Source organism: Taeniopygia guttata, chromosome 1A (genome assembly GCF_048771995.1).
Source record: "Taeniopygia guttata chromosome 1A, bTaeGut7.mat, whole genome shotgun sequence".
NCBI lineage: Eukaryota > Metazoa > Chordata > Aves > Passeriformes > Estrildidae > Taeniopygia > Taeniopygia guttata.
The window spans coordinates 64264477-64291744 of record NC_133025.1 but is presented as its reverse complement, the minus strand read 5'-3'; the positions used below and the strand labels follow the sequence as shown (position 1 = coordinate 64291744).

Here is a 27268-nt window from a genome sequence, read left to right as displayed (position 1 = left end):
GCATCAGGGCCCATTAGATATTCTTCAATTACCTTGCAGACAAGTAATACATATGATTTTTTTTTTTTTTTTTTTTTACCTTCTAGCAAGAATCTACCGTGATTGGCTTTGGAGTAACACAAAGGATGCACTTTGCTCCACGGCGTCTCAGGCAGTCATTAGAAGAACAGCAGGCCACAAGCTAAAGAGGCATTGCAGCACCGGATATGCTTTATTTGACACCTACAACTTCAAAAAATCTGCAGTAGTTGCAGACCCCTCACTCCCACCTGACAACTACACAGTGCTGGTCTGGAAAGGGCCACACTTGAAACATAAGAATTAATGAATATTAGATTTATTTTATTTTTTTTTAGACAAGTAGGGGATTTTAAAAGTAAGCAATTTCCTTCAATCCATTGTTGTTTTATGTAAGTTTGATGGCTTTTTCCTCTTAGGTTGTAGAATCAGAGCAGCATGCTTTCAGAGAATCACAGAATCATTTAGATTGGAAAATACCTCCAAGATCATCGAGTCCAGCCTTGGATCACCTTGTCACTAAACTCGCCACCTTGTCAACTAAACTCAAGCCATGTCCAGTTGTTTCCTGAATACCTCCAAGGATGGAGACTCCATCACCTCCCTGGGCAGCCCCTTCCAACGCTTGTCAGACCTTTCCAAGAAGAAATTATTCCTGATGCCAAACCTGAACCTCCCCTGGAGGAGCTTGAGGCCATTTCCTCTTGTCCCGTGGACACTCTCAAACAGAAAGAGCCAGACCATCTGTTCCATCAGGACCAGCTTGTCATGGCAAGGGGGGCAGACAAAGCCCCAGCTGGATTGTATTACAAATCTCAAATCTGATTGTACACAAATCAGCACAAGCTGATAACACTGTGGCTGGTCCAACACAGGTCTGATTTTACCCCTCTGCAAGGGACAGAGTTACTCAACCAAGGCACGTGAGCTAAGGTGGGATCTTCCTCCCACCATCTGCTGAGAGTTCACTGGAATTTTCTGACCCTGCAGCACCATCCTCCAATCTTTAGTCACCTCCATATCTTTGCCTACAGACTCCAAATGCCACCTTCCCTGAGAACATTTCTTGGCTTGATGGAGTCATTCAGAGTCTGTGCCCATAACCACACAGCAACCAACAAAATTACTGGTGTGAGTAAAAGCTGCTCCTCTGGGGTGCCGAGTTACACATCTTACACAAGACTGATCACCAATTAAGAGACTGGCAGCCCAGGGCCACTCTTGTACACAAAATACATCACAGAGGGAGAGGAGAAGAGGAATGAGGAAAGCCAAAAGAGAAAAAAATCCGACCCTGGAAGCATGAAATGCTATTATAATGATTTACAATACACCACTAAGGAAGAGCTGTACAATGTAAAAGGCCAGGCTGTACTTGTTTGCATTAATAGCTTGATTAAAACCAAACTGTAAGGGATAATCAAGGGCAAAGCTTTGATTATCCAGATCGCCAACTGAAAGTAAACAACAAATCAAGGATGAGTGAAATTATGGAAGAAAGGATTAGTTATCAACTCATTCCAAGGCACTTCTTGAATCCTTCCAAAACCTCCATTTTTTCATTACCAAGCTTACAAAATGCCAGCTTTCCATGCCATGACTTCTATCAAGGATGGACAGAGCAGAAAAACAATACAGAAATAAATTTTTGTTAGGGTCCTCTAGTCATTAGGGTACTGCCACAAGTGTTTGAGAGGAAGGCTTACTAAGACAAAGAACAACCATCTCCTAAAACTCGCACCAGAGTAAACTCATCTCGCAGTCCCCACACCCTCTTGTATCTCATGCCCAAACATAGTAAAGAAAAATGCACAAAAAATTTAACCTATATGCAAGAATTGAGAAAATAGCAAATTGCTTTTGTAATTTCCAGACATATTTTGTTTTACATACTTGTGATGAGACACAAACTGAAAAGGCATAGAAACAATAAAAAAATCCTCCTGAGAGCTTAAAAGGTGTGAGTCAGAGTCTAATATTAAATCAAAAACTACTTCCTACACTTCATAACAAAACAGAAAACTGGAAATCCAGTTGAAAATTCCAGAGGTCTGTAAAGTGGTGAGTGGTACAGGATAGTTTAGAACAGCATCCAAACTTTCTGATACTTTCCACAACTTACATTGAAATCTAATTAAGGTTTCCCAGAAACTACCCACTTCACTATAATTTCCAAACTGAAATGACTGGTATACAAAAAGGCAGGACACTTTCTTTTTATCCTGGGGCTCTGAATAAAATACAGACCAAAATATGAAACCATACTGGGAGGGAACATGGACAGGACACCTGACCCAGACAGGGCAAAGGGATATTCCCCATCACAGAACACCATGACCAGTATATAAAGTGGGTGAGCTGGCAGGAGGCAGAGTCAAAGGCAGATCTCCTGTGCTTTAGCAGTTCACACCAACCACTGGCTCTGTGGACAAACTCACCCAGCAGTCTGGGGCTAACCCTGCTCATTCCCTGATGACCCCAACAGTTGTACAGATCCAGCTGAGCAACGAGTTCACCAACCCTAAATCCCACCAACCAGGCTTAGCAGCTGGCAGACATAGGAGCAAGATCTGGTTACTAGCCTAAAAAGAAATTCCAACTCAGAGGGCAAGGCAGCACTTGCAACACAGCTAACTGCAATGCCAAGCTTAGCTGAGCAAAATCAGACCTGCACAAGAGCTGTACAGCAGTTCCAGGCTGAACTCCTCCACAAACATCAGAACTCTCCTTACAGCATTATTTCAGAATCTGAATATCACAACTCAGCCTGGGTTATGGGAGTTAAGCACTACTCACAGGAAAAAAAAAATATAACAAGAAGTGACCCCCAACCTGACAGCTCTGGAAACAAGTTTTATACAAGGGGTACGTGAGAGACAGCAATGCTATCATTACATAGGAACAAACATGGATTTGTATTTATGTCTCATTTTATGTCCCAGTGCACGTGCACATGCCTGTGTGGGAGATACACTTGGCATACAGAAAGCTTCTCACGATAAATTAAATTTAGTAAGCAGCCGTCAGAAACTGCACTTAACCCAGCCATTATTGAATCAGCAGATGAGTCCATGTGAGGATGTGGAAAAAAAGTGAAAGTACTAGGCTAGTTTAAATTAATTAGACAATAGCTCAGGAGAAGCACTGCATTCCTAAGCAGATGGAAACAAGATGACATTTGCTCAGGTAGAAACTGGCATATGAGCAGATACAGCCAGCAAAACTGGATTTAATTAAGAGAAAAGAAGAAAACTGCAAAGGAACTCAAACGCAGAGAGAAGAAAATTCAACTTAAAGCAATGTGAGGGAAAGCCAATGGAACAGTTTCAGAGATGTTGGCAATGTGGTCAGTGACAGCCAAGGAAAGCACTTCCAAGACTTAATAAAAAAGAAAAAAAACCCAAGTGAATTACATGCCAGGAGTACAGAGAAATGTGGATAAAACAGTATTACCAAACAGTACATTCCTGGAAGGAAAATGTATATACCTTTGATTGTCCCAAACTACAACAAACTAGCAACAGCCTGTCACAAGTCACATCAGACACATATCCAAGGTGAGGAAGGTGCAATCACTTCACTGGTTAAATCACTCACAAGGATCAAGAGGATCACACATTCAGTTCTGCTTCTGTCCAGCTGGAGTTGGACCCACCCCTTCCAAACAACCCAGTATAAGTATCAGTGGTACAAAGAGCAGAGTCAGCTCCTTCAGCCTGAGAAAACCTCAGTGTGCCCTGGCACAGAGGGCTGTGAGCCCCCAGCCTGATTCTGCAGCAGCAAAGCTCAATAACCACACCCAGGAAGGGGAACTGAGCAAACCCCCACAGCACAGCCAGGTGGGACCCACCTAGAAAAGCAAAGGGTGAACATCCAAAAAAAGAGTCCTAGGTATTGAGAAAAACCACCATTTTGGTGAGAATGGGAAATGTTGATCCAGGCCCACAGCACAGTAACTCCCGGGCTACCACCACTGATTTACAGTGCATCATGATTTTAAAAGAAGCTTAAAGAGAAAAAACAGCACCAACATACTGCTTGCCAAGCGGAGGGCAAATTAAGGAGAGACAAATCCCATGCTGGAATCAGTGGCAATATATTCAGGTCCAAGCACATTTGTCCTCAAGACTTACAGCCCAGCAGATAACCCTTTTCACAGCTCCTGACAGAATTTGCTACTAATTGCTACTACCCCAAAACTTCCTTATTTAACTCAACTGAGCATCATACCTAAAATTCAAGAGATTTATGTGAAGTTTTGCTTACAGAAGGGCCTTCATTTCAACTGCAAAAAGCAATCCAAAAACATGAGACAGACCCAAAATACCTTTTCTTTTAGAAACCAAATCTACAATTCCAATTGGTGAAGACACCTCTTGTGGCATAGAGACAGACAAGGATAATGCCCTGCTCCTGAGTGAATACATTAAGCTGCACTACAGATTTCAGCAGAAATTAAATTTAATAGCAGCCAGAGTTCTGAAAATGCCTGTTAAATCCAGAGCAATGTGGTATCTCAACACGTTAACCCAGTTTAGGAGGCTCTTAGAAAAACAGCATTTTCACAGAGCAGTAACGTGAGCAGAACTCCATAGGTTAGATTACTTTAAAAATTCTTTAGGAGAAGAAAATGGAGTAAATGAATGGCCAGCCTTGCTCCTGCCTGCTAGGAGCCCTGGCAGACAGCACAGCAGTTAGCCTCCTGTAACACCTTCACTGTTGACTCATTTGTGAGTCATCACATTTTTAGCAGAGACATCACGTTGCAATCCTGTTGTTAGGAGCCAGAGACATTCTGTAAGAAACAATGTATGCATTTCCAGAGCTGATTCAGACCCGTGTGCAACAGCAGAATAATAATTCGCCAGCATCCGTGTCTCCCCTGCTCCCCCCAGTTTCCCCAGTGGTCTGACTGCTGGCTTTATGTAAGTTGCCATTTTTAAGCTGATCATTTTTATTTTCTTTTTTTTTTTTTTTCCAATGTTTTTCAGATTATCTATTCTACTTGTTTAAACTGCATCACCAATATAAAATATATAATTCAATAAAGATCATTCCTGGAAGGTAAAAAACCAAGACCAAAACAAAACCCCAAACAAATTAATTTACAGTGTTTATAAGGAAAAAAAAAATCTCCTGGGTTGGCAGCAAGAAGGAAAAGTTAGAATTGCAGAATTTTGGGAATTCATAAAGATATATAAACTAGTCAAAGGAGATAGATCCAATTGCACCTGGCAGCCCATGGTAGAAATGCTCAACTTCTTTACAACATAAGTGCATACCAGTCTCAATCCTAACAAAAATATCTCAACAATAAAAGGCAGATTGGAACTGGTTAGAATTAGTCCTCTCATGAAAATGCAGACAAATGGAGATAAGGTACCCATCCAAAGTCAGCCTTTAACAAAAAGGCACTAACAAATGCCAGGGTCCCAGCTGTTCCTGACATTTCCCTGATGTTTGTAGCATTCTTCTTGATGCTGTACATTTCTTTCCTTAGAACAAGCATAGTAATTTGCAGCATGAAAACCACCAATTTGGGGTTTAGTGGGAGCTCTAATACAGAGCACTGCATTTTTTTTTACATTATATACTACAATCTCCTAGACTTTAAGAGATGGAGAAGTCCTTTTTTGATAAGACCCTTAAATCTCCAAAAAGTCTCCCCACTTTAAAAAAAAAATCTTCTGGAGCTTAGATGTGGGAATATTAATCAACTCATTGTAAGGCCAAATTTTATAAGAATTAAAAACAGTGCTTCACAAGACAATTTGGCTGGATTGTCAAGAAGCAGCTCATAAACAAGCAATGAACCTCAGTCCAAACATACCTTTAATGCATGGGAACAGAAGTCCTGGTAACTTCCAGTAATATTTATGTTCTCTGGCACCAAAACCCTTTCAGACTCTGGAGTCACTTAAGGCAAGGCAGAAAAGATGTGCTTAGGCAGAATCTTGGTGTCTGTGCCCACTGCTGCATCATGGAAAACCCTTCTCCATTGCTGCTTCCCAAAATTCAGTTGCCTGAGCAAGTGGGATCGGGCCTTGTAAACCAGGCCGTGAACACACACAAGCAGCCCCAGCACAGGCTGGGCAGTCCAGCACGGCACAGAAAGCACAGATGGCAGTGCTGATTTAAAACCAACAGAGAAGGAACTGCTACTTTTTCATCCAACAGCCCGAGCAGAGAAAAGAAGGAGTCCCAGGATGGGTGAGGCTGAAGGGACCGCAGTGGGTCAGCTGGTGCCGTCTCCCTGCTCCACACAGCCATTCAGGAGCACGGGGAACAGGATTGTGTCCAGACGGCTCCGGAATCCCCTCACTGAGGGAGACTCCACACCCTCTATGGGCAACCTGTGGAAGAAGTTGTTCCTCCTGCCCAGGTGGAACCTCCTGGGCTCGGTCCCTGCCCGTGGCTCTGGTGCCATTGCTGGGCCCCCAGAGCAGAGCCTGGGCCCTGCTCGGAGCCCTCCCTGCAGCCAGGGACACCCAGGGCTGAGGGCCCCTCTCACCACAAAAGCATACATTTCCATAAGAAAATTACCACCAAATTTAACAATAAAAAACCCCACTCTCAATGTAGAGAGCATCTGGAAGCCCTCTGTTCCCAGGCCATTGCAGCTATCCCAGGCAGAGCTGCCAGGGCTCCCCCCATGCCCGGCTGGAAGGGGCACGGCTGCCAGAGAGGCTGCAGGCCTCACCTCGGTGGCCAAAGGGGCTCGAGGGGCTGCACAAACCCACAGATTCTGCTTCAGTTCCCTGCCCAAAACCAAGGACCAGCCCCGCCAAACCACACAGCCAGTATGGGATGGAAGTGCTCAGTTCCAAGGTAAGGCTATCCCCAGCTGGGGACTCTAATTTTTAGAAATACTGTGCATTCTTTAAACAGAAATGTGATTTTCACTAACAGTTCCAAGAATCCAACTGTTTCTACTTTTTATGATTTTGCAGGTGTAGTTTACCTGAGACAGCTCTCCAAATTACAAGCAAACTCAGTAATAGTATTTGTTAACCACTGTATTTTTTTTAAAAATACTGTTTGGAATTTTAAAAATAACAAAGGGCCTGATCAAGGCCCTTTTTAAGAAATTATAAGAAATTTATAAGAAATTAATTATAAGAACTACAAAATTTTAAGAATATTAATCTAGTCACAGGAGTGTGCAGACCGCTGGTTGTGAGTGACAAGCTGAGGGTTTCACACTTAGATTTAATCTCTCAGATTGGTAACTTCCAATCGTATTGCACTTCTTAGCATAAATTGTTGAGGTAAGAAATGAATTTCCAACTTAAAAAAAAAATGGTCTTAGCATCTAGATGTATGTTATGCCATTCTAGAGGTCCCTCTTTTGCTCTTTTATGGTGAAAATATTGGATTTGCCACTTTCTTTTGTACCCACTGGGTCTGGAATATCCCCAGTGAGGAGACTCCACACCCCCACTGAACTGAACAGTCTGCTCAGTGCTGGGTCACTGCCCAGGACAGAAGTTGTGCCTCCTGCCCAGGTGGAACCTCCTGGGCTCAGTCCCTGCCCGTGGCTCTGGTGCCATTGCTGGGCCCCCAGAGCAGAGCCTGGGCCCTGCTCGGAGCCCTCCCTGCAGCCAGGGACACCCAGGGCTGAGGGCCCCTCTCAGCTGGGGCTCCTCTCCAGCTGCACAGCCCCAGCTCCCTCAGCCTTTCCCTGCCAGGGATGCTCCAGGCCCTGAATCATCTCTGCAGCCTCCGCCGGCCCCGCTGCAGGAGCTCCATGGCCCTGCTGTGCTGAGGGGCCCAGAGCTGGACACAGCCCTGCAGATGTGCCACACAGGCTGGGCACAGGGGCAGGATCACCCCTGACCTGCTGGCAATGCTCTTCCCAGTGCACCCCAGGATTCCATTGGCCTTCCTGGCCTCAAGGGCAAAGGCTACAGGTTCAGCCCTTCAGCCACAAGGATTCATTTATTCTTCTCCCATTTCCCTGCTACTCATTCTTCAGTTTTTGCTGGGGTAGGTCCACTTCAAACTCCTCCCTCCAGATTTACTTCATGGGCAGTATTCCAAGATTAATTTTTTCAAAGGATGGAAAAGAAGATGCCTTTGTTGTGAGTCCGTTAGGCTGTGACCAGGCAGGGAAACCCTAAATGATAATCACAGAGCAAGGAAAGCTGTGTGTTATGTGCTATTGGATACAAGACTGACATACCTGACCCTCAAAGAACTCCAAATATTACAAGATTCTTTTACTTTTGAGGGACAATTCAATACACTGCATCATTGTAATTCCTGCACAGGGATGTGAAGTTTCTATATTGGGTTGCTCCAGGGCAGAATGAAGGCTTAAATAGCCATTGCTGAATCATGACATTTCCAACAAGATTATAAAGGGGTGAAGGATCCAAAAGGATTTTTATCACACATATAGAGCCTGTAGGCTTTGATTTACATGGAGGTGTCACCAAAAATTGCTAGAAGTTCTTCCACAAAACATCTTTCATAGGAAAGTACTGACTGCACAAATTAAAATTTTCACAGAGATATCAGTTTTGATCATCAATCAGCTTTGATTACTTTTTTATTGGAGTATTTCTCTAATATGATTTATCTGATCTGGGGTTTTAGCTGAAACCAATACCCAGGAGGAATAAGCCAAGCTGATAGTGAAGCCACCTTTAACATTTGTGCTTAGGTTACACTTCTGCCTTTGTCATTATCCAGTCCAGAGAATATTTAACTATTTAGAGGAACTGAAATTACTACAGAGGGAAAACTTACACCATAAATAAGGATGGTGTGGTACAATAAGATTGGTTCCTCAGTGACAAGGGCCTAACACCTACTCACTGAGGAATACTAGAACTGATCTTGATTTCCATTCCAAAGCTCCAAAGGCCTCAAGTTTCACTCCAATACAAAAGAGAAACAGCTGGTGGAACTTCTCTATTTTCATAGGAGAGAATTCTCATTTTTCTGGACAGCTTAGCTGTTATTGCAGTATCAGCACTAATGTGAAATATCAGTGAAGATGGAAAACCAATGTTGCCAACACCTATGAAAGTCTCCATCTTTATTAAAATTGCAGTCCTCAAGGCATGTGATTTTGTAAGATTCTTGGGTTTCATGTCATGAAAAACCAAAAATTTCTTCCCTGTGCAGAGAAAAACTTGAAAATGTATCCTCTTAAAGAACAAAAGCCCGCAAGGCAAGCAGAAAGAAATTAAATTGAATTTTTTGAAGAAGATCTCAGCCTTTCCAAGGCAATCTCATGAATTTGATGGAGGAATTAGTGGTTTTGGGAATATTTGTTGACTTAGTAACAGGAAGATTCCCCCAAGGAAGGTTTTAACTCCATTTCCTTCACACACTATAATCTCCATGTCTGGCCTTGCCTCATTAGTCAAAATTAGCTAAAATGCTGTTGATGGCAAAGGCTGTTGCCATGAAGTAACACATCACAGCTGAGAAGAATAAATACATTTCATACCTGCAGTCAGCTAACAAGCACAACAGCTTCAGCTAATGCCACTGATGCAGAATTTGAATAAGTTTCTTATCATTTGCCTCAGCACGGGGGGAAAACTTTCTGAATTGCCAGTTCTGAGATGCATCCTACCTTGCACAGAATATAGAAAACAACCCCAGCAGCTGAAATAATAAGGAAAAGGAAAGCTCTAAAGAGCTTCCATATGTCAGGATGTGCTAGGTTAAGGATACAGCATTCCCCAGATTATATGCAACATATAAATTCCACTTACCAAAGCTTTTCCTTCATTATTACCTTCTGGGTAGTGTGGGTTAAGCTGGAAAAGAAAAGAAGTCAAATACTATCTCAATAGCTTTCAGATATTTCATAAATGGGGGAGAGGGTTTGGTTCAGTTCTCTGTTATGTTTCCACCCTGCAAAAGGAGAGTGGAGTTTTAGAAGCAGTGTGAAAGTAAAAGACTTACTGCTTCAATTTCTGGCTGACTTAGCTGGCTATGCCCTCACCTCTAGAAAGAGCATCTTGCAATCAAGCTTGTTAACTCAAGAGGAATCTCAAATAACCAAACCCAAAAAAGATGAAGAAAGCACAGTTACTATTTTAAATGCAGCCAGTTACAGTGACCCACACGCATGCACACACTATCACTTGTAGGATTGACCCTGGATTGAGATTTTAAAAAATAACATTTGCTATGTCTACTGATATTTTACAGGAGAAGACTGTGAACTCAGAATTAACACATCTTTGAAACAGGAGTGACAATGCCACTAGAGAAAATTATTTCATTACACTCTAGTTCTGTTTAACCATTATTAACAGGGATAATATTTTCTAGGTCACATCAGGCATAAATTAATACTAAAGGTACTATGAGAAGCTTGGATGAAAGATGCTAAACAATAATAAATTTAAAGTATTACTATTTAAAAGCTGTTTAATATCATATTTTTGACAAGGAAAATGTGCAGCCTATAAAATGAGGGATTATGTAGGCAGACATATTCACAAATAAACAAAAACACACACACCCACTCACTGGCTGCACATGAAACCTTTCAAGATTTGATTTACACGAAGAAACAATTTTGTGTCAATATTTACCAATATTCCCTGACACAGGATATGCTGCAAATGCTGAAGTAAGATTATAAGCTATATAAGACAATTTTGCTCTTAGGTAATTACAGGTTGTAAAGAGAATTGCACAGGGCAAGATGCACAAGTCCCAGTGGAACTTTTCAATATTACATTATCATACATCTAACATTACACAGACAACTGTTGTGAAGAGATTTTGTTACCTTGATAACCCTTTATTAAAAAATAGTAATTTCTATCTCTTTAACCCCTCAAAATGCCTGCTCCTCTCCACAATATGAGCCTGAAGAAAGGAGGAAAACTTTCAAATCTTTGTCAAATAGCTGAAAATACCTTTCCTGTGTGTCACAACTTGATGTGCTAACACAGAAATAACCAAGGGTTTATTCTGTCTCCATTTCATTTTTTGCATTAGCCACTATGTTACCATTACAAACCTAATTTAGAGACCTTGCTCTCCTCCCTGTGCTGACACCTGTCTCAAATCTTGCATTTTGCTCCTCCCTGACACTGTCACAGTCTCCCAACTCCAAGTCCCTCTTGCTACAGCTATACAGCAACAAAAATGAGATGAGCACCAAAAAACTAGAACTTATACACATATGTAACTGTCTTCTCATAGCTTTGCTTCCTTCTTAAGCATCCACAGTTCTTTCAGCATGACATTTGTCCACCTGACACCTTAAAATAATCCTGGTGTCCCAATTTTAGCAGCCAAGCTGAGCTCTCTGCCTTTGGTCCCCCATCAAGAAGAGACAAAATTAGCAGACAGTGCCCTCAGTCGCAGCCATGCACCGTGGCCTTCCAGCAAAGGTGCAGAGGAGGTACAGGAAGGCTGAATTTCTATGCTACCCTCAGATATTGCTGGTAGCAAGCAAGCAAGAAAAAGTCCTGGTCATCTTGGGTTTGTCACTAGAGCCAGCACAGAGACCTTGGCACTGAGGACTTGATCCTACAAGTTTTCATTGAAGGATTCGAGTTGAATAGAGTTGTCTACCCAGTATGAACTGAATTCTTATATCATTCAGCTGTTTACTTTCAACATAAGGGTGCTTAAAATATATATATATAGATATTTATTACAGTAACAGGACAAATTAGGAGAATCTCCCTCCCTTGACACTTCCTGCCTTCTTGAAAATTGACTGAATATACTATCCTCAAATTTCTAAAACAGGCCACTTGTGGACTTAAAGTGATGGAGAGAGAAGGCTCAGGTCAGAAATCAAGTACATCCTTAATGATGCCTTTTCTTGCCCTGCTGTTACAGAAATAATAAAACCAAAAATATGTTGTTTAGAGAAAGTCTTGAGATGCTGACATTAAACCGTAAACATGATGGAACTCAGTTTTCAGGCTGACATCCATGGCCCCATTTTCAGCTCTGGTCAGCAGCTGCCACTTTCATTTTCATTTCAACTGAGATTGTTGGTGCTGAGGGTTTCTGAAAAACAGACCAGTAGCTATTATCACATGCTCCATTCTCCAGGTAGAAGGGGCATAAATCATCTAGTGTTGTGTGTCATATCAGACCTGTTCTGAGTCCCTTTCAATATCCCAGCCCAGAATGACCTAAGGACACAATGAGAGTCTCAGCATTCCAAAACCTATTGCTTTTTCTGATTGATGCAAGATCACTTCCACATTCTTCAACAAATTGCCAAAACAAAAGAAGCCTCGCAAAGAACAACATTCATATTTTTATCTCGCTACAAATAAAATCAAGTAAAATTTTCTGCAGGTATTTAGAAAGTAAGAATGCTATACCAAAACAGGCTTCAATAAAACTCAACACTTTTTAAGCTTTTTTGTGTCATTGGATGTCTTGAAATTTCAGTTTACTAAATTGTACCTAAAACACAGCAGTAAATATTCCTGCAAAATGCCACTGGAAGCCAATATGCACCAAGAACAAGAAGAACTGCAAACTGCAAAGCTTAAGCAAGTGTATTTGTATAAATTATTGTAATAGCTTTACTTATATATATATATTTAGAGTATATCTCCATCAGCTTATTTTCCAGTAAAGAATAATCCAGAAATTCTAATCCTCTGCTGCTCGTTTTTCAACAAACTCAGGTAAAGTCATTTTATACCTTACCAAGAACAGGAAAGAAAAAGGTACCACAAAAAGTTTTTCATTGACAGTTCTGGAGTTTAGAGACAGATTTGCAACTACAGAGAAGGCAATACCTTCTTTTAAATCTACATTTAAATACCATTTACATGCACTCCTCTGCAAGAAGTCAAATTCCCAAATTGTGATCCACACAGGGCAGCTGAGAGAGCCTGAAGGTCAGGGTCAGTGCTGCAGGTAGTCCTCCTGAGTGTAAAAATTGGTGTATATTCCCCCTGAGTATAAAAATTGGTGTCTCTTGGACAGATTTCAGGCTCAGCCTTAGTACATAGTGGTATGTGTAAAGATTAGATGTCTGAATGCACACATACATCAACATCCTCATCCTGTGGGAGCAGCAGAAGGCCCCCAGGAAAAAGTATGTATGACAAACTCAGAAGTCAGCTTCTACACATGGAGAACTGAGGTATAGACAAAATCTTTATTTCTGGTTAAAACCACGTGGATAGGCAAGAAATCTCATTCCTGAATTTTCGCCTAGCATCTTTACAAAATCTATAAAGTCTGCATAGCAGGAAGGCAACTTTCATCTCTGTGTGCTACTTCTGGTATTTGGTGCCCAGAGAATGCCAGTAACCTGCTAATCCTGAGAGGGATTCCACTAGATTGAGCACCACAAGTTCCAGGCTCTGTCACCTTTACTGATAAGCTCCTCAAAGTTGTACCTTCAAGTTTTCAAACCTCAAGTCTACAGCGCATAATTTACTGGGGTTCTACTATTATCCAGATCGTCTCATAGGTTATTTCTGGCTTTAATTTTACTTTTGCATCTTCACATAGTCAGATATCCTTTACAAACCAAGAAGTTGGAAGCTCCACATTTCTACTGAATGTTGTTTTCTTGGAGGAATGCATGGAAAGTACCAAACAGGCTATTTTTGGACACTCAATTAAGAAGGAGAGGAGTTTGGGGAAAGAAACATCCATGCTGATTTTAATCAAATTTTGTTGACTAGGTAAAGGATATTTAAAGCATCTTGCCAGAGGAAGAATTAGATTGCCAAATCTCAGCTAAATGAGCATTTTAAAGACTTGATTAAAACTTGCATTTATGAAGGAAACCCTGACAGATAAAGAATAAAAGGCTGTAATTCAACACACTCAAACAGTCCCCATTTCAATTTGATAACCAGCCTGTTAACACACAGCCTGTTACCCAGCCAACAAGGGCAAGTCTTTCGAGGAAGAAAAGCCAGGACAAAAGAAAAATAATCCACTTTTCAAATCTTTCATCTTCATTAGGCTTGCTTTGTTCTTCGTTAATGTCATACTGATTAGCTTTCGATAAATCCAAAGGACTTTTGCACAATTTCAAAGACTTCCAGTGGCATTCAAAGGACTTTTGCCATCTTATTAACTTGCCAAACAAAGACTGGCTACAACTCTACCTCGATAAACTCCAACTGCTCCTCAGCATCGGCACAGAGCTCCTGATAATCATCAGGTGATCATAATTTAAAAATCTTAAAAGGACTTGTCTTTCAGGATTGTATTTTTCTCATGAGCCGTGTCTTAGCAGATCAGGCAAGTTTCCAAGGAGGACTGGGAAAGCTGAACCTTTCTGTTTGCTCCAGACCCCCCCTGCTAGTCAAAAACAGGAATGAGAAGCAGCCCCAACACCTTCCTGTCCTGATTTTTCACCCTCATCACCAGAAGAAAGATCATCTTGATGGCATTTCCAGCTGCTGCGCAAGCAATGGCACGCCAGCATTTTGCCATGCCTAAATCAGCACAGACTTAAAGGTCTCACACAAGCAGCATAAGTAGCTGCATGTTATGAGTGGTAACTGGGAAATTCCATTTCTTCTACAGGGAACGAGGGCAGAGAACCTGAAACCAGTGTTCAGCCCCACTCAGACATATCCCATTCTGCAGAGGAAGTCACAAGAAAGAAAAATGTCTAAGAGATCCTTTAGTGTTACTTGGATGCTGGGCTATAACCTTAGTCTGAGCTTCAGCAGCCCCATGTCAACCTGTGTTATATAAAATAAAGCATCCTCCTTTCTTTAAGAGCGATGTTCTCAATAGTAATACCCTGTTATGCCTTTCAGTGGTCCTCACAGGAGTAACTAGAGATGATTGAGTTAGAAATGACTGACATTTCTACTGTTAAAAAAAAAAAAAAAACTAAAACCACAGGCACACAAAAACCCAAAACCAACCAAACAAAAAAACCAAAGGGGGAAGGCTTGGAAACCTCCATCAACCATCACAAATAAAGAGGCACAAATATAACTGAATAAAATCTTCTCAAGTGATCTTGAAAAAAATAAAAATAATGCACTTAAGAACAGACCACATGTCTATATTTGCTGTTTTGGAAGACATCAAAACACAGGATAGATTTTTAATAACATAATTAGGCCTTGTAATGACTAAATGACAATAAATGCTGCATTAACATATTTGTACTTCCTCACTTCTAAAGCTTGTCTATGTACAAACATTGCCCCAGCGCAGCCAGCTTCAGGCAAGACCAAAACTCTCTTACAAGTCACAATTGCAAATGAGTTGGCTAGGGGAAAAAACTTTCCTCTGAGATCCCAATATGAAAGTATTTGCACACTGACAGATTCCACCAAAGTCAAGACAAGCCAGGTCAAGAAATTTAGCTGCATTCTCAAGATTCTTAAAAATCTTGGAGAAATCTAGTTCTGGGTTTAGCTAAATGGACCTCTAGACCTGTCACTTTAAAAAGCCATATCCAAGTCTGCAGAACAGGTCAGGCTGGCTCTGTAAATCAGTAATCCATCCTCCTCCTCTGGATCTCTTCCATCTCTTCATGCATAGCTGTAAAATATCCTTCACTCCTTACAGAGCTTTAGAATAAACCCACACTCCTACAAGACAGTGAAAAACTGAAATAAGGCTTCCAGTGCTGAGTTTACCCTGTCACCTTGGCAAACCCTTTTTCTAATGAGACTGTTTAATCACAGAGCCAAACCGACAGAAAATAATCGGAATGCTGGGCTAAAATTTAAACAAGAGACGCTGGGAAAGAACATCCCCAAAGTGAGATTTTGAAGCAATCTCCAGCTGAAGAGGTCCCATAGTAGCAAGGAATGAAATCTGTGAGGAGATGTGTGAAGGCCTTGGTAGATGCTGCCATCTCCTGGCATCTTCTCTGGTTTACAAACTGTTCCCTGAGCAAAAGGTAGCTCATATCTCAGTTAAACAAGGGCAGAAGGAACCACAGAACATTTAACACTATGTTCTCCCTCTCTGTCTGACCAGGGCCCAAACAAGTCCTTCTGCAAACGTTTGCTTCCATATCACTCAAAAAAGGAAAATAAAATTATACTGGCAAGCTGTGGTTGGTTCCATTGTTACTTCCCAAATAAAACATCTCTATCAGTAATCCAATTTCCATCAAGTAGATAGCAAAAGGCCTAAATTATGGACTTTAAATAATCAATATCAGATGCCTTAATAAAACATCCTACGCAGAACTCCATTTTCCAGCAGTTTAAGGAAGTGGAAGGCCATAAAACTGCAGAGACAGTTTCTTCAGGGTGCCAGGAGTTTAATCCTGGTTTATAGCCTAAAGTTTAAGAACCGATTTGGCTTTTACATTACTTTTATCTTAGCTAATGCTGAGTATACTATTGCCCATACAATTACATAATTTTTATTGAAATCTCATTAAATGTTTTGTTTTCTATTCTTGTAGGACTCTTGTAACAATCTTTACTATTCAGAAGGCAGGAGATTATTATTTTCTCTCAATGTTAACTTAAGCATGTACTCAGCTATCTCCACCATGATCCAAATCAAGTGATTATTACAACAGGCTTAAATTTACTATGCAGGGTATGGCCCTGTCCATCTGCATAAATGCATGCCATAACAATATATAACATGCTATAACATGGCAGGCTAATATTTTTAATCACAGAATCATAGAATGGTTTGGGTTGGAAGAGATCTTAAAGATCCTCTAGTTCCAAGCCCCTGCCATGGACTGTAAAAGCAAAATTTAACAGTAATTCTCAATTTAAAAGGAATGATGTACATAAGTGTCTCTGAAAAGAAAGGGGCAGTTTGAGGCAATTTTGACTGAAAAGTAGAGTGAGGTAATATGGGAAGAAATTTATTCAAGAAAGACAAGAGAAATACGAGTTACTTCTACTGACCATTGATCCAAGAGTTCTCAGCATGTGGTTTACACCACAATGTGGTGAAAATCAGCTGACAGTCCTGCAAAGCTTCAGCAGTCCCTGTTAACCCAAGCACTCTGCTCTGGTGCCCAAGCTCAGTGACCCTGTTCCAGCACAAACTACTCCCTCTTCCCTGTGCCCTGGATTCCATGCCAACACCACCTCAGGGACAGCACCTTGTGTCTGCACAATCCAGTACCTGAGGAAAAAGGACATTTCTGAAGCCTGTGTTGCCCCTACAGTGCTCCACCACTGAACTACAGCCATGCAAATTGGACTGGACTTCCTGTTCAATTAATATTCATCTAATTGTCATTTAATCTCATGTGTGTGTAACCCTGTGCTGGCTCAGCCCAACTGGATTCAATCATTCCCACCTTCAAAAGAGTATTTAGTACTAAAATACTCCTAAAGCTGGAAGGGTGTTTCAGGCAGAATTTTAAGAACAGAGTTTAGAACAAAACTCTGATCAGAGTTGATCCATTTTTACAGCTTAAACCCTGCCCTTTCACTCTTACAGAGAGAGGAAGGAGAACTCTTCCTCTCCTGTTTTCCACAGCAGTAATTGCTTATGGCCACAGTTCTGGAGAAGCATAGAATGTGAACATACAGGCTGCAATTTTACCTGCCTTAATCCACTGAGTTTAGTAGAGCTAATTTGATCTTAAAGACCTCACTACATTTACTGCCATATTTTGGTCAAGGTATCTCATACCTAATCTCTTCAGCTAAGTAAAACAGAATTAACACAGATTTTTTTCTTACAAATTCTGCACAGTGATTATGCACATGTTCACAAGGTTTCACAAGCAATGTTCTGTGGCTTATCTATTGTCTACTGGTATATCTGAGACCAAGATGTGATTTGATAGATGCAGACATATTTTGTAATTATTTTAGCCACACCTGAGAAGTTGAATATCAAATAACAGACTTATCCTGCATTTCCTGTGTGTGGGCACACGTATCAGTTTAACAGCCTCATAAAACAAGTGTTTATAGTTTCAGTATGAATTGCCCAGTTTAGAAATCACAGAACCAGAGCTGCTATACATGTGGAGAAAAATATTAAAAGTGCATGTTTTGGTTCAGCACAATTGATAAGCTGATACTCAGTTCAAAGTGACTTTTATCTTGGCAATTTAGAATATTGAAAAGGTTATGTGTGTTCATGAGAAAGGCACAGCTGTGTGGTCCCAACCTGAAGCATCTGCAAAGCTATTCAAGCAAACTGCAGCTCACTCCCACACACACACAGATAGCTTTGGGTGCCTTCTACATGAGCTACATGCACTGAAAAAACTTTTGGGAACATTTTTGTTACTTTGAAACATCCAATTTTCACCTAACCTTACAGCCTCTCTTTATAAATGTAAAGCTTCAAAATAACTCGGGTCATTTTCCTGTAACTAGAGCTATAAAAAGGGTCTTCAGCAGAACTTTTTCTAAAAGACTGCTGACTCTGTGAAGATGGGAATAAAACTCTGTTCTGAGAATGAAACTCAGCAGCCCAGATCTTAGCTGGTGGCTTAGTGCCTAAATCTCCTGCTGAAGATCTGGCTCAGCTCTTTTGGGAGAAAACAAGCCCTTATGACACTAACAGCAGAACTCCTGCTATCTCCAAAGAAGACAATTTCTCTTTCCAATTTTTCAGCCAACTATTCGGTTCCACTTTTCTGGCAATGTCTAAGCCTGTGGCTTAAGGTTTCCTAATGTCAGACATCATTACCAACTACCCAGATTTCCAATGTCCCAAATCTTATCATCAAACACCAAATACCTCTCTTCAGTATATTCCTCCTGTGCCTTAGGTGCTTGTGTGAGACCACACAGAGACACTGAGTGAGCCAGGGTGCACAGAGCAGCAGAGGAATGGCAGTGCAGGTGTGTGCAATCACCAAGTGTCTCCCACTGTGACTCCTTCAGGGTGGCTCACCTTCAGCCCAGAGTCTGGGAAAAAGATTTAAGTTGTTCTAAGGTATTAGTAGGTCTTAGAGAACTTCAAAGCACAGTAATTAAAATTAGGCTAAATAAGTGGAAAGAGGATTAAAGGAAATACTACTACTTGAGACTGTGTCAGAAGTCAGATACCAGAGGTCTTCGAAAGGCAACAAAAGTTGGACAACTGATTGTACACTTCTAAGGAACATGGAATTGAGGATTTACACATACTGACTTCATCCTCTCAAGTTTATAACAATTAGATTTACAAGTCCTCACCTATTTTTTTTTTTTTTTGTGAACAACAATATTGCCTCACTTCTTATTAATTCGCTTACTGTAGCATTGAAACACCTTTATCAGTTTTAAACTCCTTCTTTCTCTGAGGCGAGCATCTTCAATTTTCTTAGTCTCCAGATCATCCCCCAGCCTTAAACTGCAGGGGCACCCCTTCACAACAAGGCTCAGTAGTGACCCACCAACCCCAGACTCGACTGACCAGTTATATCTGGCACAGAAGGACTCCAAGGAAAAGAGAAGGCACAGGCTGCTCACACAAGGTATGAGAGGAGAAAAGGGAGGCACCCAGGTGAAGAACACTTCTGCTCCTTGTCTGAGAGCTGCCCCATGCAAGACTCCCCTGCAGAAGCCTCTCCATGGCACACATCAAGCTGATTTAAGGGAGGATGAAGTAAGAAAAAAGACAGTTATAAACAGCAATGTATCCTGATTTACAACAGCTCAAACTGTGACAGAAATTGCATCATTAGCCAACAACAGAATGCTTAAAAGATTTCTGAGTTTTCTTCTTGTGTTAGTACTTTTTATTCCACTCTAGATACCTTTATCAAGGAGGCTTAAACAAAATCAGGTCATGGCAATGTGTGACGCTGTTGATAATCCATACCATGAGTAATCTCCCTGTGCTGCCAGAGCACAGATAAGTGTTCATAGGCTTTGCCCAATTGATTTAAAGTTAGGTCACATACACGAGGTGTCTGCCTGCCTGTTCATAAATCTTGGACATGTCTGGCTGGCTGTTGTGTTGTGCCTGCCATATGAACTGTGCAAAATACAGTTCACAGGGTTTTATTACAGCAGTACATTTAATATCTCCACCACTGGTATTTTACACCTCACAGTCACCAATGCAGACCTCCAGTCACTAATGCAGGTCTCCAGTCCCTCTGTTCAGATCACCTCTCTTCAACCCAAAAGCACTTCCAGCTCTCACTACGCTGTTGCTAATTGTGTTCTCCATATTACCAGTCTGTCTGATGGGGATTTCCTTTCCAGAGGTAGAAAGGACCTAAGCTCAGGTCTGACATTGAGTGCACTGTGGCACCTCTTCACCTGAAGATTTTTCACCTAAAAATCTCCCAGACAGATCCCCTGGTGGAAGAAGGAAGCCCATCAGTATGCTCAGTGCTTTTCCTGATTCTCCATCAGCCCAGCTAGTAAAATCTTCCTGCTAGGAGTATCCCTCACTGTAAGCAGAAAGAAAAACACTCCCATTCTCAGGTGGGAGTATTGGTTGCCTCTTGAAAATTAGCTGTATTTAGCTATTATAAGCAGTCCACTGTTTATGTTTTGACAGTGGCCTTGACATAATTAGGAATAAATGAATGTTTGATAGCTCCTGTTTGTTCTTCCTCTGAATTCAGTGCAGGCTGTTAGAGGAGTTGGAACACAAAAGCAGCACCCTGGGAATAATGAGTTGTCTGCATACAGAAGTTGCACTGCTGTAAATCTAACTCCAGCAAGTCCTTTTTCAGGAGTTCCCTAACATACAGTGATTTATAACTTTCTTCTTGCAGTTAATTATTGCACTCATACTTCAAAGCATAAGTTAAAATAAGCAATCCTAAATAACCAGTGAAAAAAAAAATACTTTTAACTCCATTGATAAAATCTGTACACAGCCCTGTGTTAATATGGATTAGGTATGACTCAAAGTTCACAGCTTATTGCAACCATTAAAATAGCCAAGACTGCACCATTTCATACAATTGGTATTATCTGCTGTAGTCCAGCTTGTCAAGAGCCATATTTTATTTTTAAGGAGTCTTAAAATATATTAAGTTGCTCTTTCGGGTAGTCACAATACTCTTTTGCCTTAATACAAAATAACAGATAGTAACCAAACAAGTTGCAAGATCTTCTTTCTCCTCTGGGACCTTCCATTCCAACAGAAGGGGCAGAGACTTCCTCAGATTTTTCTTTATTCAAATTTTAGTCAAAAGGCAAGAGTTCAACAGCAGACCCCTGCAGCCTATATAATCACAATGAACTCGCTTGACACCAAGACAGAGTCACAACACCACTCCAAAAATCAAGGGCAAACAGGAGCAGAGAGATAAATGAACCCAAGGGTTTTCAGTATAAACACGGTGGATATTTAACAGCAGTGTTTACCCAGCAATCCCTGGGTGCAGCAATAAAGTATGACCCAGCAGGGGGACAGGGTGGGCTCTTTGTCAAGATCCACACTGCAGACCCACCTGCTCCAGCAGTTCTGAACCAGCAGGACTTGGTTAGGCAGCACACAAGCACTTGTTTAACTGGCATTCTTACCTCTGCAGCCAAGTAGTTTCCAGTTGCCAAATGCTTAAATCTAAACAAGCTGTTCCACTGTCCTGCCCCTCCCCGGCAAGGGTCATGGTGGACAACCTGAAAGAAGAATTTACATTTGAATCCTACTCCTCAAGATCACACCTCAGGTCACCGATATTTCCTGCAGCTCACTCCTAATAAAAATATGCAAGCAACATCAGTACAGCCTGCCAAAGACAGGAATTCTGTGCTTACATGAAGCTCACCATAGATAACAACTACTTATATTTACTTTCTGCCAAGCACCAGGAAATACTCTATTACTTTCTGTGCTTTCATTAATCTATTCCCTGCAAACATGATGAGCCAAATTTTGCTTTTAAGTGACATGGTGTGAATCTGCAGCTCAACAAAGTAAGGAGAGCTGTTCTACACTACTAGGCACTACTTAAAAGCAGAATTCAAACCATCATACATTATTTTCCCAATAATACCAGCTCTATTATTGTCAATACTAGGAGCTTCTGAAAAAATTTCATTCAAGTGATATATCCTCAAATCATCTGAAATACCACAGGTTATTTCTTTTATCCCTTGACTGAGCTGAAGGTCATTTGCTTTCTTCAAATCTAGAATTGTCTGTCTCCTCACAAAAAAAAAATCAACCATTTTTCTCAAGACTGTTCTATATGCACAAAATTTTTTCATCACGCAAGATCTTTTGGGTATAGGTGTTAGATTATTGTCATAGCAAGGATTTGAGACCTACCAATTTCCCATGTTCCTATTTCTTAGTTGACCGAAATGTTTGCTAGTTCCCCCCTCAAAATCATCCCCATTCACAAGACCATCTTTATTCAGGTTAACTTTAAACAAATGTTGATGTGCTGTGGGATGTTTGGGGGATTTCCTGTCAGCCATGGATTTCCATTTTTTATACTGCACATGAAGTTAAACGTAAACACTCAAAACTCAGGGGAGGTGAGTGTCCTTTGATTGGCTTTGATAAAATCACACCATTTACGTCAAGTCTGAATTTGAAATTTGACTCTTCCTCATTTTAGTGCAGGAAAATATAGTAAGAAAGCCTCCTCTCTCCACACACACAGAGCAATAAAGCAGCTTGTCAGGGTTCATCCTACAGAAACCGCTTCATGAAATAATAATAGTTACGGGGAGGTGTGTGATGATATCAGAAGCCTCTGAATGACTCATGTTGTGCTGAGGTTTTTTTACTGAGCCCTGGCCTTCAGGTCCTAAAATATTTATAAAAAGAAAAAAAAAAATACCTCTATTTCCCACAGTGCTTTAGAACTCGTTGCAGACGTGGCTGACTGACGTAATGTAGTGCGGAGGAAAATGTGTTGTTTCTTCTCATATTCATCACAGGTCAGAAACTTCTCTTGCTCTGCATGAAATAGCCTCACAACATCTCCCTAAAGAAATATGAAAAAGAAGCACTGCTAAATGGTAGACAAAGCCTCCAGACTAATTTTCTCTTTGTAACAGCTCCAGTGATGTCAGGAGAGCTGATAGGAAGAAAATATTTCTGAGTTTCCTTTTGCTGGAGCAGGTACCAAGTGAAGAGCATTCAATCTTAGTACCAAGTCTGGAAATCAGATGGGATATTTCAGTCCTGCAGGAGACCCATGGACTTTTGGGAAAGCACCACAACGAAGAGTGGGCAAAAATTAACCTAAAGGTGATTTTTAATTCTAGTTAACTTTACCAAATTGATTTTTTTCATTTCTAATCTCTTTTACTATTTAAGGGAAGTGAAGAGATCTTTCTCACATTGTATTATCACTTTTACTCTACAATCAACACCGACGCCCACTGTCTATTTCTTCTGCTGGAAAAATTTTTGTTTCCTCCTGCCTCTCTCAAAGACTTGATACACGATCCTTAAATGGGTCAACACAAATATAACAGTTTCCCTTTCAAATTCTTCCTCAAAAACTGCTGGTACCGTGACACCTATTGAAGAAAATAGACACTGATAATGATTTATTAAAGTACATGGGAGGACAAATTAAGCTTATCTTTAAAATGAAAATGTAAATGATCTCAGGTTTATCTACAGGCATGGAACTGTGCAATACCTCAGCATGTAAAGCTACATTGCCTTATTACAATTACTGTCATCTATAAGCCTGTAATACCACTTTGAATATCTCCATAAAGTCCTTATTTCTTCTTTTATTCATGTGGTAATACTTCTTTACAGTCAAATACAGTAAGACCTTTTGGATTCAAAAAACAATTTAAAAATCATACTTACTCCTTTCAGTACATCATCTCGGTAACTACTGAATTTCATGAACAGTGTTATTTTCCAGCTTGTGTTACAGTTGACAGCATTTACCTTTAGAGAAAAAAAATCCAATTAAAGTATATGGGGATGGGGGGGGGTTTTTTGAGACATTGCATTCTTCTGAGAGACCACACCACATCTAGGATGGCAGGGGACATGGCTTAGCTACGTATCTGTACAGTTCTTAACACTGGTCTTGAAGCTCTCAAGTGTTAATGATTGTAATATTGGAGAAGACTTAGTGGGAAAATGCTGCTCTGTTTGCTGACAACTTACCAAGAACACCCCCAAAGGAATGCTGAATGAGGATTGACTCTCACATCAGTCAGAGTTTGAGATACTCAAGGAAACCTCACAGAGTTTTCAGTGCTAGGATATCACTGCAGTGAGAATATTTAATCTTGGGTTTTTGAGGCTAAGTAGGAACCAGTTTTTAAGGCTGGCTTTGAGCCTGTTGTGGTCTCTGGTTAACAGTAAAGAACAATATGTCACAGAATGGTCTGGATTGGAAGTGATGTAAAGATCATCCACTTCCAAGCCCCTGCCATGGGCGGGGACACCTTCCACTATCCCGGGTTGCTCAGAGCCCCATCCAGCCTGGCCATGGACACTGCCAGGGATCCAGGGGCAGCCACAGCCAATTCCCTCAGCCTTTCTATAACCATCTCAGATCAGCAGTTACCCCTCCTGCCCTCCTGAACTCACCTCTTTGCAGCCAGGGTTATCTAGAAGCTCAATGTTGCTGGCGTGCAGAGGCTGTCCTGCATTGACTGGCATGAGAACAACTTTGTCTCCCACCACAACCTGGGAAGTCAGAAATAAAATGCAATTCAGACCTATGTAGCTGGCCAATAAAATGAAGTAATGCAGCATATTTAGAAAGTTACTCAAATGCATGCTCTAGGTGTGGCACTCGAATTTACTTGTGGACAATTCACACATCAGGTCTGTTCCCTCACAATCTGCAATCACTCAGGTTCAAGATTTCCAACTAATGAACACTTGCATTCCCAATAAGCATGTCCCCTAGTTCAGCAGAAACTCCAGACCATGAAATAGATATGAATCTACAAATGCCAGGAGCAGCTCAGTTCATCCAAAAGTTACACTAAGTTCTCTTTATCCCTGCAAAAGCTCGGAAAGTAATGATGAGCCCCCAGCTCTGTGGACCATCTGCTGGTAAATGGCCTGACAGGCTCAGGAGTTCTGTGATTCAGACTGCTTGACTGCAACCTAGAAAGTCACAGAAATCACTGCAAATTCAGAAAGAAGTGAGCACATTCCATCCCCTCTGCTGTTGCTCCCTGAATGGTGCTTGAGCTCAGCACAGGCAGCAGGTATAAAAGCTGAGAGACCTTCTCTCTACAAGAGGAATTGCTAGCTGGCTCCCTGCAAGCAAATTCCCCATGCTCTTGCAATTCCTTATGATATACAAAAATTTCTTTAACCTAAAAACTGTGTGAGACATGCATATGGAGAATTCAACTCATGCCTGGAAGGGGGAAAAAATAAATAATAAAAAAATAACAATCCACATAGATTGGTTGGCACTGGGTCCTGATTTGCTTATGCTGTTCACACAATTTTGAGCACACACAGAGATGAAGACAAGTGGCTACATGTGATTTTTTTACTACATGAAATGCTTCACAAGCCATGCTTTCTTTTGGAAGACAAATAAACAAAAACAATTTCTGCATTGATCAGCACATTTCTGATGAAAAAGCTGAGCCCAGTTCAGCCTTGTGCAACTTCAATGCAGGTGAATTTGGCCTCATTGCAGATGTAAAAAGGAAAGTTTGCCTGTTCTATACCAACACAAATAAAATAAACAGTAAAATAAACAGTAGCATAAGACAGTGTCACCATGCTCAGATCACAGACAGAAATCCTACTTGATCCAAGTCATGGGAACAAGTTCACTAACAGAATCAAAATAATGACAAGATGCCTGTAAGACATTTCTTATGCAATACATTCCTGCATGCCATGCTTCACACCGACATTACTTACAGCCTGTTTTAAGAAGTTATGATCAGACAATTCATTAACCAAAATACCACCAGGTTTGCATCCTGCAAAGTGGAATCAGGACTTGAAAATTGTTGTAGGTACATCAGGACCATCAGAACTAAATCATTAAGAGATCACATCATTAAGCATCTTATTTAAAAAGAAAAAAAAAAAACAAACTAAAATGGCAAATAATTGCAGTGCAATGCACACAGCCCCAATCCTGCTATCAGGGCATATTTTGGTGTTCAGTCCATCTGGAACCAGCTCTAGTCTTAATCAGTCCTATTTTCCATTGAAGAGCAGCTTCAACAGCGATGAAGACTTATAAAAGTCTGCAGAAAATATTGTAGTTACGCCAATTACTGTAAATGTTCAGTCATACTCTTTAACTACTTTCACTGACTTGCAAAATTAATCAGCTGCTAGTGATAATAAGCTAACCTTCTTTCAGAAAACTAAGTTCTAAAATATTTCATAAGGCTAAAAAACTGATTGTTTACCAGAAGAGTCACACTTTATCAGATTTCTTTCCATTCTGTATGACTTCATGTATCAGACTCCTTTTCTTTTAGGATATATGGCATATTTAGCTCTACCTTGCCTGCACTACCTGGCACAGCAGCAGCCATCTAAGCAGTAACTCAATACTCACTCCTATTGCTTAAAAGACTTTCTAAAACATGTTTTCTAGGGAATTTCCTCATTATAGTGCAGAAATATAGTTTTAAAAAAACAGTGACGTTTCTAAACAGAGTAGGGGCCTGATATACCAAGCTAATTCCATGAATTGAAAGGCTTCGATGTCTGTGGGTAACGGAAAAGAAATAGTGGGTACAAGACTGGAGCCACCCTCCATCTGCGAGAGGAAAATTAAGATTTCCCACATCATTTGCTACTCCTGTCCTCTGTGAAACAGCTGCCTGGTCTGTCTGGTGAAGAGGTAGCAATGTACAAAAGCACTTAAGAGAGGGCTACCACTGCCCTTAATGTTTATCACTGGAAATTTGAAAAGAAAATAGTCAAATCTGCTTGTGCCTAGTAGAAACAAGAAACAACCTCTCTTTGTAAAATTCCCTCTGTAAATTACTATGGGAAGTTGCCAGCTCCGAAAGGCAACGTGGAATCTGAAAATGAGTAGCAGCCCATTCCAAAGGAACCTGAGTTAGGAATAAGCCAGTTTGCCACAGCTCAGAGCCTGTCAGACAAATCCCCATAGGAACCGACCAGGAAAGAGGTCTGTAGAATGGGATGCTACTGCCATCACTGCATCAATCTGCAATCTTTATAGATCAGCAGGTCTGCTTCCAAACCCTCATGTGTGCACAACAGTGGAAAATGGAATCGGAATCTCTGCGGTACTGAGGATGACTTTGTAGGCCTGGGATGGTTCTGCTGCTCTCAGCTCTAAGGGCTCACCCTGGCTTTGCAGATGACAGGTGGGAATCCCAAGTCCTCTCTCTGGAGAGCATGACACACATAGACACTTATTTTCCAGGCATGAGAAATTAAAAGGGGCTCAACTGCCATTACTGCAAGAAATTAAGCTGAAACAGTAAGTCATCTTTTTTTCTCT

General features: G+C 41.0%; 1 protein-coding gene across 2 annotated transcripts in view; it reads right to left on the bottom strand.

The window, feature by feature from the left end:
* ITPR2 (inositol 1,4,5-trisphosphate receptor type 2) overlaps window positions 1-27268 on the bottom strand; it is a 246663-nt gene that overhangs the window by 176284 nt on the left and 43111 nt on the right. For both annotated transcript variants that reach the window (XM_072923748.1, XM_030263492.4), the window contains 5 exons: window positions 24385-24483; window positions 23647-23730; window positions 22655-22801; window positions 21387-21482; window positions 9750-9794 (listed from right to left, as the gene is read on the bottom strand). In XM_072923748.1, coding sequence (XP_072779849.1) covers window positions 9750-9794; window positions 21387-21482; window positions 22655-22801; window positions 23647-23730; window positions 24385-24483 — 471 coding nt within the window. The remainder of the gene's footprint in view (window positions 1-9749; window positions 9795-21386; window positions 21483-22654; window positions 22802-23646; window positions 23731-24384; window positions 24484-27268) is intronic.